Source organism: Galendromus occidentalis, unplaced genomic scaffold (genome assembly GCF_000255335.2).
Source record: "Galendromus occidentalis unplaced genomic scaffold, Mocc_1.1 scf7180000075467, whole genome shotgun sequence".
Classification (NCBI taxonomy): Eukaryota; Metazoa; Arthropoda; class Arachnida; order Mesostigmata; family Phytoseiidae; genus Galendromus; species Galendromus occidentalis.
Window position 1 is genome coordinate 1 of NW_003803457.1, and position 18,000 is coordinate 18,000.

General features: G+C 52.3%; 2 protein-coding genes across 2 annotated transcripts; both read left to right on the forward strand.

Moving 5' to 3' along the window:
- The first annotated feature begins 6,809 nt into the window (after positions 1-6,809).
- LOC114828065 (uncharacterized) lies at positions 6,810-7,478 on the forward strand. Its single transcript, XM_029110727.1, has one exon. It carries the CDS (start codon positions 6,810-6,812, stop codon positions 7,476-7,478), a length of 669 nt encoding a protein of 222 aa, XP_028966560.1.
- A 4,801-nt stretch (positions 7,479-12,279) lies between these two features.
- On the forward strand, positions 12,280-17,797 carry LOC100903197 (uncharacterized). The gene is made up of 3 exons (XM_003737331.2): positions 12,280-13,200; positions 13,759-15,181; positions 15,264-17,797. Exons 1-3 carry the CDS (start codon positions 12,280-12,282, stop codon positions 17,795-17,797), a joined length of 4,878 nt encoding a protein of 1,625 aa, XP_003737379.2.
- The last annotated feature ends 203 nt before the right edge of the window (positions 17,798-18,000 follow it).

An 18,000-nucleotide genomic window follows, 5' to 3' on the forward strand; every position in this document is an offset into this window, starting at 1 on the left:
CATCGCCGACGTTCTGATGGGGTCTCTGCTGACGGTAACGTAGTTCTCAGCCCATCAGACGTGGCTTGTTTCAAGTACGCACCGATTACGTCTGTAGACGTAGAACGAAGCTTCTCTCTCCTCAAAAATCTCCTCACAGATCGTCGACAGAGCCTGACTTTCGAGAGTTTGAAGATGCACTTGATTATTTTGTGCAATCAATAAATTAAGCGTGTGAATTTCGTCCTAATAAACATGACCATATCTCAACAGATGAATTCCGGCTTTTTCCTCGCTCGATCGTCCGTAAATTGAGAGCATATTTTTCGTTTCCTTCGAGCATATTTCGACAGCTTTTATCGCATATTCGCATGCATATTTCCGAGATTTCTTGAGCATAAAGTGACGCGCTCTACTCATGTGTTTCACTAAGTCCAATGAGAGCATGATCCACCTGGGCCCCCAGCCCACAAACTGACGTTTTTCTGCCTCCAAGAGTCTCGCCATCGAATTGAGGTTCACACGCTTGCTCTCGGAGCTTATCTGCCTTTTCCGTCCGACGAAATTCACCGTTTCTTCAACATGAGACAATCCTGCTTGCTCGATCACTCCATTTAGAAAAACCCACAGCTGATCGAAATTAACGGTCCTGCTCCCGGCTGGGGTATAGAGCTGGAGTGCGTTTCGTAGTGCGATCCAGCATATGCGATGATGAAGGAGTTCTGACACGCTCATCTCTAGTTTTTCCCCTTGACCATTCGTGAGCGAGTGGATGCCCTCGATTGATGGTCTCACGTTGGCAAAATCTGACCCATTGAACCGACAGTTCTGCGGTCTTTCTCAGTCGTATGACCAGCGAAAGGGTGAGCGTCAAGTTCTCCGCTTCCTTTCCCTAGGCGACAGGTAGAGGAATGGCGAACGCATCGATCGAGCGATCACATTCCTCTTCCATTTCTGCTACGCTCAACTTCCGCCATATTCTGCCTCGCCTATGGATCTGTCAGAAGCAGAGATGTCGTATGGGCACGTTAGATCAAGGTGCACGGGAGACGTAGCGAACGTGCACATAGACAGAGTCTTGTTCTGACTGGCGTAGGCGTCGGTCGTGCTAGTGGTGGGCTCCTCGATCGGTCGAGGCCCAGGCAGTAGGCTGCCAAGAGAATAAACTTGAGAGTGAACTAGAACGACTTTTCCCTTTTCCGAGTATCCCCCACAACACCCCCCGGACCGTTATATTGCAGCGGTGGGATAGCTCGGATTGGTGTGTGTCAAGCGAACTGATACGATCAGTGTACTGCAGGCCACGTGGTAGCGGCATCAATCAGGCAATCGCTAGAGATTAGGCCAGGCACAGGAAGCAGGATGAAGGACGAGGAAATAAACTCCCTACTGATGGATTACTTGAAGCGCAAGGTTCTGGGAGAGGCTCGCGAAGAGGCTTCTCGTGAAAACCAGGATTTGCCTCCACCACGTTTCGCCAAGGAGAAAGTCAGAGACACCGCCGTTGCTGTAGGCGAGTTCTCCGGTACAGGTACATACTGTGGCCGAAGCGGGCGAATGGCTCGATGGGTTGATCTTGGCGAGAGAAGTAGGCAAATGGTCTGAAGCGTACGCGAAGAGCGTGATTTTGGCGAAGTTGGTTGGTCCGGCTAAGGCGTGGTTTAAGACTCACGGTAGCAAATGCGGAAATTTCGCGGACTGGCAAAATGCATTTGAGAAGGCGTATCTGCCGAAAGAGGATACAGGCAAAATGATGGCAGTTTTGGTCAAGGATTATCAGAAGAAAGACGAGGATGTAGAGTTGTTCGCCAGGCGGACAGAGCACCTCGCGTTGAAGTTAGGCCTAACGCAGGAAGAGGTTAAGTCCCAGATCCTTCGGGGTTTGAGACCGGATTATGCGTTCATGATTCCCTCTCTGCGGATAGTCAAGCACGAAGACGTCACCGAACTGGTTCGGGACATTAAAAGGTTTTTGGAGGACCAGAAAGAGTTTAAGGAGAGAGAACTTAGTTCGAAGAGCGGAATTGACACTCGCGAAGGCAAGGGCCCGGTGTGCTACAGTTGCCGGAAGGAGGGTCATAGGCAAGCAAGATGCCCCGAAAGGACGAAGGACGACCGTCAGTCGTACAATACGGCTGGGTTCTCCAGGAGCTCTTTCACGAACGCATCGCCTAGAAGCCAGACGACGGATACCAGTAGAAGTATTCCGTGGAGATCAGGCGACTGGCGACAGCGTAGTCCGAGTCCGTATAGAGGCCGGGCTGGAGCATCTGATCATAGAGCGGTGACAAGGCGAGCAGCATCACCAGCAAAGGCACAGGCATCGACCGAAGCGGTCAAGCCTAGGATTTCGAAATGTTCGAAATGCCAGAGATTCGGGCATAGAGCCGAGGAATGTATTGACATGAAGGTTCTCAGATCGAAGTATGGATTCGAGGAGTTGAGTTTCTCCGATGAGGATGACGACCCAGCCTTGAAAGACGTTAAGGTTAACGGATCTACATGGGGGGCGATAGTGGATACTGGCGCGGCGGTCAGCGTTATCTCAGAGAAGTCAGCAGAGAATCTGCAGTTAGATATCAGGCCAAGTTCAATTCGGAATGTTCAGGGCTCCCAGAGATAGGCTACGAACCGATTGGCCAGGCTAAGGTTCAACTCGAGTTAGATGGGAAACCGAGAGAAGATGTCACGCTAACAGTAGTGCCGGATAAGATCATGCATAGCGATGAGATTCTATTAGGCCAGGATTTTCTAGATGGAGACGTGATGTCACTCTATCATAAGGGTGAATCATGGGTCGTAGATGACCAGGCTTTCGACGAAGTCATGGCAATATTCCGTAGATCAGCACCGAAACTTCAGATCAAGACGAAGCGACCGGTCAAGTTAGGACCGCGCTCAGTTTCATTCGTCAAGACTGTAGCGGTAGGCAAGAAGGAAGGCTGCGTTATGTTAGAGGATAGGCAAGATTTCGGGGCACTATGTGAAATTCAAGATGAAGAGCTAGTCATCCCGATCGCTAATACCGGCGACAAGGAAATCAGCTTGGAAACCGGAACCGTAGTAGCGCGCGGTACTCCAATGGAAGCTGAGACGTTCTATGGAGTCAAGTGAAGAAAGGCGAGAGTGTGTAAACTGATGGCTAGAGCTAGGACTTTCAGGCACTGAAAACTTTCGAAATAGGCAGGCAAAAAGGCACCGAAAATGACGAAATAGGCAATCAAGGAAAGGCATATAGGCACTTGACTCTAAGGGAAAATAGCCAAATAGTAGAGAGGTATGGGTGTCGGATGAACTTTGCCTCATGCGATGTTTTCGGTGCTTCTTAACGATGAACTCGGAAAGTTTCGTTCATCAGAGTCAATTTTCACGATAATTTATTCTGAAGTAGGAGCGTTACACAAAGCTACGACATGATACTTTACGTTCTCTGGCAAGATTTTAGGCACCCAGGCACCAGAAATTGTTAGGCCGATCAGGAGATCAAATTGGTAGTAGTAGTCGAGTGTCAGAAGCAGAGATGTCGTATGGGCTAGTTAGATCAAGGTGCACGGGAGACGTAGCGAACGTGCACATAGATAGAGTCTTGTTCTGACTGGCGTAGGCGTCGGTCGTGCTAGTGGTGGGCTCCTCGATCGGTCGAGGCCCAGGCAGTAGGCTGCCAAGAGAATAAACTAGAGAGTGGACTCGAACGACGTTTCCCTTTTCTGAGTATCCCCCACAACACCCCCCGGACCGTTGTACGATGGTGTGCCGCTCTGGGTGCACGGCACTCCGGGGTCGGGAAAGACTGTCTTCTTCGGAACCCTCCTGGGGAGTCGAGTGAAGCGCATCACCGACCTCCGACACGTGGAGCTGTTCGATTTTAAGGAGGTCTACCTGTGGTTCGACGATGTCGATTTCTCCGTGCTTAGTGTGCACGACATGAAAACGCTCTTCGACCGGGTGAGTATTTCGGGTGAATCCCGAAAGCCTTAAAGCCCGGAAGCCCGGAATCCCGAAAACCCTGTTGACTGGAACCCGATGAACGAAACCTTAAGACTGGAGCCGTTCCGCCGCGACGCTCTGTCTGTACGGTCTGTCCCTGAATATCGACATTGAAGAATCACGAAGTCGGAGGGTAGTCGGTCAGCAAGACTGCCAGGCTTCTTCCCTGAGGATGGGAGACGAGTATGTCTCCGCTCACACTAGATTCTCGTTTATGTACATCCACTATATGTACAGAGATCGTTCTCTGTTGAAAACAATAAATCTGGTTGCCTGAGATCTGGCGGGGAAGCGCCGCGCCGCTTCACATAAATCGTAGCGGAGCGATCGAATGAGGCTAACACCAAGCTTAGACTCGAATCTTTCGGGATACATTCCGCAAAAGCCGAGTTGATTGGAAACGCCTCCAATCATCGATACTATTTTCTAGATGAGTGAGTGCTTGAAGTCTCGGGGAACAGCTGGATCGAGACACCATCACTCATCGAATGGGAGTTTGCGCCGGATCGCTCAAAATAGTGCCCTCGCTTTTCTGTCAGTTGTACTCGATCCATGTTTTCTTCAGAGGCCAGATGATACCTTCGAGTGGCAGACAAGGAGAAAGAAACGTAGATTCGAATGTTCAGGCGGATCTCCGACCTCGTCGCATCGAGAGGTTTTCTCTTCAGGCCGGCGACGAGGTGGCGGTCTCGAAGGCAATAGAGCAAGTTTTCCCGACAGCAACGATCAGGGGATGTGCCTTCCACTTCTGCCAGGCCGTTTGGAGGAGGGACAAGGACAAGGAGGTGGCAGAATTCGAGGAGGAGGCGACGGAAATGGCAGCTGTGGTAAAAGAGGTACCGCCCGCCGACCAGCACGCAAAGGAAGAAGGAAAGGAGACAGCAACTGCGGAAGAAGATATACCGGATGCTGCCCAAGAAACGGAGGGAACGGGGATAGGGGGCGAATTGGGAGGTCGACCAGCGAGAAGGTGCAGCCATATGGGTGTCGGGGGACCTGAAAGGAAAGATTAGTACGACAGGAAGAGGAAACGGATTCGTGTGGGCCGATGTCGAAGTGGCTGTTGTCTACAGCTGCTATATCTCACCGAACAGTGGGACCGACGGGTTTGACCGCTTCCTCGACAGTCTGGAAGGAAGTTTAGACACCTGGAGCCCGGGGAGACTGCTGGTGGTGGCCGGCGATTTCAACTCCGCGGCAGAAGAATGGGGCAGTGAGAGAATAAACGACAGGGGTGCGAAGCCATTGGAGCTGGCTTGCCGACGCGACCTCGTCATAGCGATAGATGGAAGGGAACCAACTTTTCAGAGGCAAAGGCTGACAATCCTCCAGAGGTCTTTTCTAGCCCTGACATTCTACTCTAGCGCCACGAGGGGAGAAGTCCAAGAGTGGAGGGTGCTCGAAGACGAGACCCTGAGCGACCATCGCTATATCGAGTTCATGATCCGAGAGGGGAAGCAGCCAGAAATGGAGGACGAGGACGAAGCGAGTGTTCCGCAGTTGGCAGTGGAACCCGAGAAGACTCGACCTTGAAGTGGAGAGGGACCAAATAATAGAAGCAAGGCAGGGAGTGTCGATGGGAAGCGCTGAAGGAATAGCTCAGGTTCTGCACCGAGCCTGCAAGAAAGCGGCCCGCGGAAGGCCCCCGAGCGGTCGGCAAAATAGGAAATACAAGTACTGGTGGACGGAGGAGCTCACTGAATCGCGGAAGCTGTGCGTAAGCCTTCATCGGCAACACTATAGGAATAAACAACGCGAACGACACCAAGAAGCGGAAAACGCGCTGGAACGATACAAAGCCGCGAAGAGAGAGCTGAGGAGACTAATACAAGGCAGCAAAGAGAGCTGCTGGCTCCAGCTCTGTGAAGAAGTCGATCGAGATGCCTTCGGGCAGGCGTATAAGATCGTGATGAAGAAATTGGGAGCCGCGGCCCCGAGACTGCCGGCCCCGCTGGTGGAGATAGTTGTCGAGCGCCTGTTCATGGCGCGTCCGACCCAGCAATGGCTGTTCGGGGATGAAGAAAACTACGACTTCGAAGCAATCACGGAGGAGGAGGTGGAACTTGCAGGGAAGAGAATTAGCTCGGGGAAAGCACCGGGGGTCGACGGTGTCCCGCCGGAGATGGTAAAGATCCTCATGAGGGACGGAGCGCCCAAATTCGCATCTATGGCCAACGGGTTACTAAGTGAGGAAAGGTTTCCGAAAGAGTTGAAAGTCGCAAGACTGGTTCTGCTCCCCAAGCCTGGGAAATCGCTTGAGGTACCATTCTCGTACAGGCCACCGTGTCTCCTAGATACGCTCGGGAAAGCAATGGAAACGATCCTGGGAGCAAGACTAACGGCAGAACTAGACCGAAACCTTGCAATAGCCGACAAGCAATACGGCTTCCGAGCCGTAAGGTGGACGGTTGATGCCATTCTAGAGGTGGTGCGCACGGCGGACGAAGAGCGACAGAAAACTTGGAGAACGAAGCAGTACTGTCGGGTAATCTTCGTCGATGTGCGGAATGCTTTCAACTCGATGCCGTGGGAAGTCGTGATGGAAGCCCTCAAGGAAGCCAAAGTCTCGCCCTACCTGAGAAGAACGATCGGCAGCTGCATGGAAGATCGGCAGATTATAACAGCCGCAGGAAAGAGATACCGGATGACGGCAGGCGTTCCTCAGGGGTCCATCCTAGGACCAACGCTATGGAACGTCGCGTATAACGGAGTGCTGCGGCTCGAACTCCCTGAAGGAGTGCGGACGGTGGCCTACGCGGACGATCTGGCGATCGTAGTGAAGGCGAGAAAAGATGGGCAACTGGAGAAGAAGGCGAATATAGATTGAAGCGATTGCTCGATGGATGGAGAATCACGGCCTAGACTTGGCCCCGGAGAAGACCGAGGCCGTGCTGCTTATCGGCAGGCGACCATGCGGGCCCCTCCCGGGACTCAAACTCAGGGGGCACCCAGTGGTTCCAGCTAAGGAGGTGAAGTACCTTTGGGTGACGCTGGATCGTAGGCTCACCTTCGCCCCACACATCCAACACGCACTGAAGAAAGCCAAGAAGGCTGTCAAGGCCCTTGGCCAGATAATGCCAAGGACCTGCGGAGCTGGAGAGGGTACGAGGCGCCTTCTGGCAGCGGTTGCGCCCTCAATCGTGACCTACGCCACACCAGTCTGGGAAAAAGCTTTGAGGAGGGACCGAAATGTGAAGAGACTCGCCAGCGTCCAAAGACAAATGGCCCTGAGAGTGTACAGAGCGTACAGGACAGCGGGCTTGAGCGCAGTCCTCGCGCTTGCCCGCCAAGTGCCCTGGCACCTCGTGGTCACAGAGAGGAAGCTGAGATACGATGACCGGAGGGAACTGAACCCTGGACTAAAGAGGACGCGGAAGCAGAGGTCGGAGGAGACACTGGCGAGATGGCAGACGGAGTGGGAGAGAGATACCGGCGAGAGCGGGTGGACCAAACGCCTGATCCCGGACATCGGGGTCTGGCAATGTCGCAGACACCTTCGGTGTATGCGCTAGTTACAGAGGAGGCAGCCAGGCGGCGTTCCGTCGACCCTACTGTCAATAGTCAATGACGTCAGCCACACAGTCGGTCTCCATAATTTAGAGTAGTCCAGTAATCCGAAAGTGATACCTCTGTAAGCTCTGGGGGCAATCATTCATACAATCGATCATGAAATATAATAAAGAGAATGGGCTTGGGTCACTCGTAGAACTGGCAATGCATCGCGCGTCGGTCGGCGCGTCTCTCCCGCAGACATCGTGTGCACGTCGAGACGTGCCGATTGGGGCGCGTGACTTCACTCTACCGAGAGGCTTCGCTGAGATAGGAACTAACCGTCCCCGGCTAACCGCACAAGCAACCTCTAGGAGCAGACCAGGTCAATCTTGACAGAAGTTGCCCTGTGACCCAGTCCACAAATCAACTAAAGGATTGTTCTCATTGAAGTACGCAACAGGCAAAACCGCAAGCACGGCCAAATATCGTACCACCTCACTCAAGCGATGGTCGGGCATGGTTGCTTCCAAGAGTACCTCTGCAGATTAAAGAGGGCCGACAGCCCGGAGAGCCTTCTATGCACAACGGGTGAGCCTTCTATGGACACCGTGAGACACACCCGAGGACTGCGACTTCTTCGCGCAGGAGCGCATTAGTTTCTGCGCCCACTCACTGGAAGCTTTGAACTGATGCCCAGGTTCGTCTTCTCCCCGTTTCTTCTCTTCGAGGGCTTTCCTTTGAATGTCTATCACCTGCACAACTCGGTTTCGCGCGCTTTTTTCCAATACCCAGTCCTTAAGCCGCTCTTCGAGCGTCGGATTCCGGACGGCGCCTTTCCGGGACGCTCGCCGAGTTCTATTCGTCGTCCTGAGATTGTCTTCATTTTTTTTCCAACGATGTACCATACTCTTCGAGATATTATACTTGATGGCTGCGGCCGTCATGCAGTTCAGACGATAGAAATCCATTACTTCACATTTCTTTTGGGCAGTATAAGAGAGCCTCATCCTCCTGGAAAGTTGGAATGGATGCATCCAGCGTCGACTTGGCTTACTATCAGGTAGATCAGAAACGAAGACCAGATGCGGCGGAGGGTCGGAACGCGGAAGCACTTACCGGCCGTTCAAATTCATTCACGCTCGGGGAACCTTGAAGAAGGAGCTCTGGACTCTCTGATGATTCCGCTTCGAATGCTCCTGATGATGTCTTAAGCCCAAATGTGAAAGTCGCCATAGAGATGTGGATCTGAGAGGCAAGTACGAAGCGAAGTGCGAATGTCGCCGAACCAAGCATTCAGATCGACTCTGGTGGACGCAATGAATGCTCAGGCTCTCACTCCGAGTCTTTCTCGCCAATATTTTTTCTTTCAAGTTAGGCATCATGAATGCATTCTCAATGAGCCTTCTCGAATTCTCTACCGGAGCGAATCCCTATAGTTTCTGCGCGAGCACTTAGTGAGTTGTCGAATCTCGCCGCTATAAGCATCTTGACGAGCTACCTCAGTATTTTTTCATGATAGAAATGAAATAAATCTACATGATGAGAGTATTGATCTTCAAATCTGCGGGATACGCGAGGTGACGTGTCTCATGAAGAGGGCTCCGAAGGCGCTGATCACGCGGGACTCCTAATGGAGGAGAAGCCTCAAAGAAAGGTTTGCTTCTTTGTGTAGAAAGCTCCTTGTCCGCGAGGAGCTAATAAGGAAGGCCCTTTATGCGAGGGGTTGCTTATGTGGGGAGTTCCCTATACGCGAGGTTGCTTATGTGGAATGTACCTTATACATGAGGTTGCTTATGTGGAAAGTTCCTTATATACGAGGTTGCCTCTGCGGAAAGTTCGTTATACGCGATGTTGCTTATGTGGGAAGTTCCTTACACGAGGCGTTGCTTGTACGTGGCATTTTGGGGTATATGAATAAAAATGTGTATATAAGATCGGAGGCAAATGAACTGGCCGGCCGCAGGTGCGATATCGGCCCCCGTAAAAAAAAGGCCGTTTGGAGGAACGTTCAGAGACATGGACTCTCAACGTCATACGCCTCTGTCAAGAGGTGAGCCTCGGGTATGGCGAACGGAGGATGGGGGCGCTAACTCCGGGAACTCATGATGCTTTTGAGGCGGTGATAGATTCCGGAAACAAGTATATTCGCGGCTTCATTAGGTCCACGATGGCATTTTGTTTCGTGCCATTGGAAAGAATAGACGATGCGCAGATGGAAATCGACGCCGATTCCCCCGGAGCGGACCACGAAGCCTTCGCAAAGCTGAGTGAGTTCAAAGAATGTTCCATCCGTACTTGGTTGGAGAGCGACGTTTTCCCTCGCGCCATATGGAATCATCATGGGTGAGTTTTATGCTCCCTCTAATGATTGATTCGCGATGATTGAAGCAAAATAACAACTCGCAGTATCGCCGATTTCCCCCTCTCGTTATGACGTCAGCATCATTTGGCGCCGTTGGGTTTGTGGAATGAGTCCCTCAATCCACGCCTCTCGACATGAAGTTCGAAGCTGGAACAACGAACCGTCTGGAGGGATGGCACAGCGCTCTTAACAAGATGACTAATTGTGATCCACGCTTGACACTTGGTGGATCTACATATGCGAGCCACTCTTCGGGCGACCGAATTTTCGGGATTCCGGGTTTTCGGCATTTAGGGTTTTCGAGATTCAGAGTTTTCGGGATTTCGGGTCCTCGAGATTCCGGGTCCTCGGGATTCCGGGTTTTCGGGATTCAGGGTGCACACCTGGCGTAAGCCTTGCAGAAGCGGGTCACATCAATTGTGAGATGGGATCTTTGATTATCTAAAAAGAGGAGCACCGGTCTTTCGATGTTCTGTTCGTCGAGGCAAGGAATGAATTTCAACCTCAGATATTCGAGGAAGGTGGCACCGGTCATCCAGCCTTCATCCGATTTGAAGAGGCAGAATTTCTGTCGGAGTAGGTCCGTGAAAGCTGGAGGCATTCGTTTGCGTCTAACTACGATCGCTGAGGGCGCCGGGTGGCCTGCCGCTGACCCGCAAACAAGCACGGTAACGTTATGGTCATGGTTATGGTTATAATTGATCCTCGCTGATGTTCTCCTTGTCGGAACCTGCTGCCGAGTGGACACGGCGAGCCCCTCTGACTCCCATTACTTTCCCGCTACGAGGATTCAGAGCGAATCCCGTTTCGTCCGCGTTGATGATTCGACTCGGTTGATGCAAGATTTCCGCTAGATTCCTGTCTCGCATTGATGTCGTTATGCGAGTGAAGTACTCTCTAATGTCAGCTTCGCTGATATTAGCTTGAGCGCTTGGAATGTGCTCGAGCGTTCTCAATGCGAGGTCTGGATGTCGTTGACAGAACAAGCGTATTTCGTAAGCCGAAACTATTTGTTGAGCCCTTGGATTCCCGTCCTTTGCAGCTAATTTCGCCAGTTTGCGGCCTGTTTCTTGAAGAGCATCCCTGGTGACAGGAAATCCGAGTTTAGCCATGTCCTTGACCCATTGCACGATGTCTTCCTCGGTTTCTTTAGTTAGTTAGTTAGTTAGTTAGTTACATATCTCTTGCAATAGTCAGTGACCACTAAGACGTGCCAAGCCCGCTGCCCCGGTACATTGAAGGGCCCTGCGAAGTCTAAGCCTAACTTCTCGAATGGTCGACCCGGCGGAGCGATTGGCTGAAGGGCCCCAACTTTCCGCCCTCCACTTTTCCGACGCTGAGATCTCCAATGTAATGGGTCAGATCGGGTCGGTCGTGACCGACAATGCGACGTGCTTCCGAGGAAGGGTTTTCACGGAGTATCTCCGGGCCGCTGGTATCTCGCATGCGCGAACAGCTGTAGGGCAACCTCAGTGCAATGGACTCGCAGAGAGGATGATTCGTACTGTGACGGATCGCCTGGCGGTCCTGATAATGGAGGGTGGGTCGGCTAGACTAACACGGGACTCGGACCACGAGGTAGCCTTTCCGGATCCTCGCTGTCAATCTTTCTGTCGTGCGCGGCACCCCGAATTGATTCGCTGCAGTTCTGTGACTTGTGCCATTCCTGACAGCTTCAATGGCATTCCGAAGATCTTCGGTGGTGTAATTGGCGTTCTGGAAGGCATGAGCCAGGGGATCTCTGATAGCGCGAAGAGCGAATACGAAATTAAAGAGGTCAGACATTCGCGGATCTCCGATGGAGAAGTGCTGTCTGGATTCGAGACTCTAGCTTATGGCTGCGAGATTCCGACGGGTGGGATAAACCGTCAGATAACGATCGGAATACTAAGCGCAGGCATGATTATGCACGGGGTCGATGCGCACTGCATGTGACGCATAGCCAGAGCTCAAGAATAAAGCTTCTCTGGTGGCCGTCCGGGGGGGGCTGAACGTGCATGTGAAAAGCTCGGGCACGTCGAGTCGACGTGCCATCAGTTGCACCGGAGCGCTTCAGGCGAACGGGCGTTCAGAACGTCTCCACACCAGAGCGAGATTATCAAGTATCAGATACGAGTCTTCATCGATAGTTATTCCGAGACGAGTGTGCATCATATGGTGGCAGCGAAAAACTGAGGATCGTCGGAGAGCAGAACCAGTTTCAGACGAGATTCCAGATCGTTCGGTGGCCGAGAACGACTTCGGATAGCGGCGAAACTACAGAGGACGATCGAAGAGCGTTTCCAGAAGAAATACGCTACAAAAAGGGGTAACCAAGATTCCCAGAAGGGATCCAGACCCATCAAGTGGTTATTGCGGGAGTTTGAGACTCCAAAAGTGCAACTCGCGAAAACGTGGTGCCCATCCAGGGGAAGGCATTCAGTGCGGCGATACAGTGAAGAAAGGGATCGGAGCGCAACATGCCGGACAAGGTGGAGCTCGGTAACGAGGGCAAGGCAGAAGGCAACCCAGAGAGGAAGCTGGATGACACAAAAGAGATTGCAGGCAAGGCAGGCAAGGCAGGCGAGCGCGATGAGCTAAACGCGAAAGTTGCGTTCAGACGCTCGCTCAGAGATCGCCTGACAAAGAAAATATTCGAGCTCGAGGAAGCCTTGCGGGATGAGACGGCGTCCGACAGTGATAAATCCAGAATATGGAGAGTGCTTGAGGCAACGTACGATGAAATCAAAGCGTTGAATCTCGCAGTTATGCCACTCCTATGCAGGCTGTCGCCCGAACAATACGAAGACGCGATAGAAAGAGTGTTCTTCTACGAGGAAGAATTCTTCCGGATCAAAGACGCGTACGAGATAACGTGCCGTCCAGCGGTTCAGCAGTCCAGCTGCGGAGCTCCGGGAACGAGTAGCCAAGGGTTGGCACTCGACAGAAAATATCGACTTCCGAAATTCAGTGGGGACTTCAAGAAATACAGAGAGTGGAAGCAGCTGTTCGACGTTCACGTGCACCGCAAGCGGATCGATCCAGTGGAGAAATTCACGCTTCTGAAGGAAGCTCTCGTAGGTCTCCTGGCGTCGGAGATAGCACATCTGGAGTTCACCGCATCACAGTATCCGGAGGCTATCGCAATTATCGAGAAGAAATTCGGATGCCCCCGGGAGGCTGAGAAGGATCACGTATTCGAGATGCAGAGGCTGTACAAGTGGAGGGACCTGCACCTGAACGATAAGTTGTCGCGATTTGTTTCGACGCTATCTCAAAACGTCAAGGCTCTAATCTCGTTAGGAAAAACGTATGAGTCACTCTCGGTGACGGTTGCTCCAGGCATACTCGCGTGCTTACCGAGCACGATGAGGGAAGATTTCACTAGATCGCACTTTGAGGTATTGCAACGCCCAGACGGTTCGAGTAGCGAGCTAGAAACACTCCTGGTATACTTTGAGAGAGAGGTAGCAGTAAAGCGAGCATGCCGGTTCCCGGGTGGCGACTCAGGGGCCGGACCGTCGCAATCTCGCAGGGATGTCAGCCATAGAAAGCATGATAGATCCGAGCGAGAGCCGGTAGGAAGCAGCCGAGCATTCTTCGCTAAGAGCAATCGTTCAGAGGTGGATCATACCTGCGTTTTTTGCGGCAGTTCTAAGCACCAATCGAGGGCTTGCAAAAAGAACTTAACGTACGACGAAAGGAAGGCTCGCTGCGAAGAATGCAAGGCTTGCTTCAAATGTCTTGGCAGAAACCACAATGCTAGAAGATGTAGAGTATCTGTGAAGTGCGAGAAGTGCGGGCGAGGTCATTACGAGACTCTGTGTGGTCAGCAGAAGCCGGAGCAGAATTCGGATCAAAAGTCGGAAAATAGTACGGGAAAGAACACGGGTTCGTTCGCAACTCAGACAAACCGAGCGCGGGGTGGCCAGAACGATAAGGGGCCAATATTCTTTCAGACGGGTCTCGCGTGGGTCAATGCGCCGACAGGTAGGAAAATCTTCAGGTTCTTCATCGATAGCGGGTCAGAACGTTCGTATATCTCAGAGCACGTGATCCAGTCACTCAAATTGAAATCGGTCCAGCAGGAGTGCCTTGCAATGATCACGATAGGCGGCGAGGTCTCGAGTTACAAAAAATACGACGTTTTCGACATAGGGCTGCAGAGTCGGTTCGACGACAAGGCGGCGATCAGGCTCCAGGCCACGGGCATTCCGGAGATAGCTAAAGGGGACTTCCCAGTCGCGAGCGAGTCGTTCGGTATGTCTCCCATGGCAGACATCGGAGAAAACGTGAGAAGGCGCGAAATCGATATTCTCATCGGCGTGGATAACCTCGCGCGAGTTAAGTGCGGTGAGGAGGTAGTAGTCGTCGATGACAGATTCGTTGCGAGTAAGACGATCTTCGGTTGGGTGTTGGCGGGGCACAATCAAGCTCCGAGTCGAGATCGGCGGGCCAAAACATTCGTGACTGCGAATCTCTATCAGCCGGGCACGAGACTCCCGGCCTCGATGGTCGTTAGCATGTTAGCGACGACGGGCAGGGAGAAGCGTGACTCGTTCAGCGAGTCGGACTCCAGCTCCGGAAAGGAGAGCGATGATCGACTCAATGCGGATCTGGAAAAGCTGTGGTCGTCGGAGCTCCTCGGCATCGAGGCTCCGGAAGCGCCGTCCTGCGGCGAATCGGAGAGCGCGTTACGTGAGTTTTTCGAGAACAACATCCAGCGGTTGGAGAGCGGTCGATATAGGGTCAGCTTGCCGTTCAAGGATAATATGAGGTCTCTCGGAGATAATGAGAACATAGCGCGTGGGTGTCTCAAACGGTTCCTCGAAAAGAATAGACATAAAAAAGAGGTTATTGACGCGGTGGATAAGGAGATGGAAAAATATCTGAAGAGCGGGTATGCGGAACTAGCGGCACCGAGGAAACCCAACGAATTGGTGCATCATTTGCCGATCCTTCCGGTCATCAAGCGGAGTCCAACTCAGAGCGCACTCAAGGTGCGAGTGGTAAAAGATGCGGGAGCGAGGCGGAGGGACGAAGCGGCACTGAATGATGTCCTACATGGCGGGGCAAATTTACTGCCGGATGTCATCAGAGTTTTGCTTCGGTTCCGGCATGATGAGATAGCCATCACATGCGACATAGAGGCGGCGTTCCATCAGTATCAGATTCATCCCGATCATCGAACGTTTCTCAGATATTTCTGGCCTACGGGCATAAGCGGAAATCCGAATGCTCCGATCAAGGAGTACTGGAGCACGGTTCTCGACTTCGGGATAGTTTCGAGCCCATTCATACATTGCGCAGGAATCAAGTTCCATCTTGAGCAGCTCATGAGAGAGCATCCCAACAGGAAGAAATTCCTAGAGGATATCGACCGTAATTTCTATATGGATGATCTGGTTTTTTCGGTAGAGGTCGGCGAGCGACGGTTTCGAGAGTTTCGATTTCTTGTTTCGAGCGTTCAGCGCCGGAGGCTTCAGGCTTCGAAAATGGGCAACGAATAGCTCGGAATTGGGTCTCAAAATGAGGGAATCGCTTCACGATCCCGAGATTCAGATATCATTCGACCAGACCGAGGCGAAGTTCCTCGGCCTTTGCTGGAATTTGCGTTCGGACGAGTTGTCAATTTCCGTAGCGGCAGCGATAGAGACACTCGGGACCGGAGAACCGACAAAGCGAACCTTATTGAAGAGCACAGCCAAGATTTTCGATCCACTGGGTTTTATTACACCCGTCTCGATCAAGCCGAAGTCACTGCTACAGTCACTTTGGAAACAGAAGGTCGGTTGGGATGCGAAACTCACGGGTGCGAACTTGGATCAATACCTTGAGATCAGAAAAACGTTCGAACGGGCTCGAGATTTTCGTCTGCGTCGGAATCTAAACACGACAGCGCGCGACATTTCTAAGAGAGAGCTGCACGTGTTCTGCGATTCGAGCTTGTCTGCTTTCGGGTGTGTTGTTTACCTCAGAGAGGTGTCGGGCGATAGAGGCGGCGCCAGAGTGTCGTTCGAGGCCTCCAGGGCGAGAGTGGTACCGCTCAAGGCGGGATTTTCGATTCACAAGTTGGAATTGATTGGGGCAGTTCTCGCGGCTCGGATCGGGAATAAAATCAAGCAGTATCTCAATTTTCATCTCGATACCATGTGCTATTGGTGCGATAATTCGCCGACATTGCACTGGATCAAGGATTCTCCAGATCGGTGGAAAGTCTTCATTCGGAACAGGATCACGGAGATCCAGAGCTTGTCGGACCCAGCAGAATGGGACTACGTGAGGAGTGCGGAGAACCCGGCGGATCTGCTGAGTCGCGGAGTGGACATTACAGAGGAGGAATTCAGTTCCATGTGGCACTCGGGTCCACAATGGTTAGCGATGCCAGGCCGTCCAGCGGAGAAGCATTCCTTGAATGAGCACTTCGAGAGTGAGCTTGAGAAAGAGAGAAAAACGAAGGTGCTGTTAGTCAATACGGCGCAGAGACCGGATTTCCTCGATTTCGGCTCACGATTGTCATCTTGGAGCACGGCGGTGAATAGTATAGCAAGAATCCTCAGATGGTCGGCGAATCGGCGACATCCGGCCTCGAAGGTAGCATTGTCTGATCCAGTCAGTACGGTCGAAGCGCTCAAGGCGACGGAAAAAATATTGCTCAATATTCAGAGAAGGCATTTTGGCGAGGAATTGATGTCTGATTGCAAGGACGTGGGGAAAGAGAGCAAGCTTTTCAAATTGGCTCCTTCCGTTGATGAGCAAGGAGTCGTGAGAATCCGTTCGAGGTTGGAGAGAGCCGAGGAGCTGAGTTTCGCGGAGAAGTTTCCTCAAGTGCTACCGGGAGAGGATGCAGCAGTCAGGCTGCTAATCCGTTTCTATCACGGAAAAAAGTGCTTTCATGTTGGAGGTGTCGCAGCGACACTCAGCATCCTGCGGAAAAAGTACTATATACTATCGGCGCGACGGGCGGTTAAGAGCGTGCTGAAAGACTGTAAAGTTTGCATGCGATTTCGGGTGGACGCAGCAATGGAACCGGTCCCGCCGATCCCGAACTTCAGACTGGAGACAGCTCCACCGTACACCGTCTGCGGAGTGGACTACGCGGGTCCGATTGCGTATAAGCACGAAAACGGGAACCTACGGAAGGGATATATTATTCTTTTTGTTTGCGCGGCTTCCAGAGCTGTTCATCTGGAACTAGTTCCAGACATGACAGCGTACGGATTCCTTCTCTCGCTGCGGAGATTTCTCAGCAGGTTCAGCGGGGTCACGAAAATTCTATCGGACAACGGGTTGTCGTTCGTTCGCGCGGCTAAGGAGCTGAAGACGATTTACGAACACGTTCGATGCGCCACGGTCCAGCAGCACCTGGTCAACCAGGAAATAATTTGGGAATTTATTACTCCCCATTCGCCAACCCATGGTGCGTGGTGGGAACGAATGGTGCAAACAGTGAAACGTCCGCTCCGGAAAATTATTGGGAGAAACGCGTTACGGTTCAGGGAACTCGAAACGATTTTGATGGAAATAGAATCTCTGGTGAATCAAAGGCCGATCACGTCGGTGCAACTGGACCCGAACGAGATCAATGCATTGTCGCCAGCGGATCTTCTCTATGGCCACAGAGCGAAGCCGACACTGCCGGAGATGAAATTCAAGCCGAACACGCGAGAAGCGGCAGAATCAATCGTTTTCTCAAAGCGCTGGAAACACCAGCAATCGGAAATTCGAGCTTTCCAGAAGCGATTCACGGAGGAATACCTGCAGTATCTAAGAACAGCGCATATCAGATCGCCGGTAACTGCGCGGAGCATCCAAGTAGGCGACGTCTGCCTATTGCAAGGCCCGAGTCCGTCGAAGGCGCGTTGGCCACTATGTAGGGTTCTCAGTCTTTCGGGCGGGGAGAGAACGGATCGGAGGAAACGATCCTGCCTCATCAGGACGGCGTCAGGCCAGGTCTTTCAGAGACCGATTCATTGGCTTTACCCACTCGAAGTCTAATTTATCTAGAAACGATGAGAACGGCGGACGCAGATAAAAAGAAAAAGGCGAAGTTTATTACACATATGGGGAGAGGGTGTAGTCTTTCCCGAGGCCCATCTCAGAGGCGTCAGTCTGGGTGCTAACTTCCCTGGTTTTCGGGGCGGGCGGCGCAGGGGCTGGGGGACTCGGCGGACGAGCTTCGGTGGCCGGTGGGGGGGAGG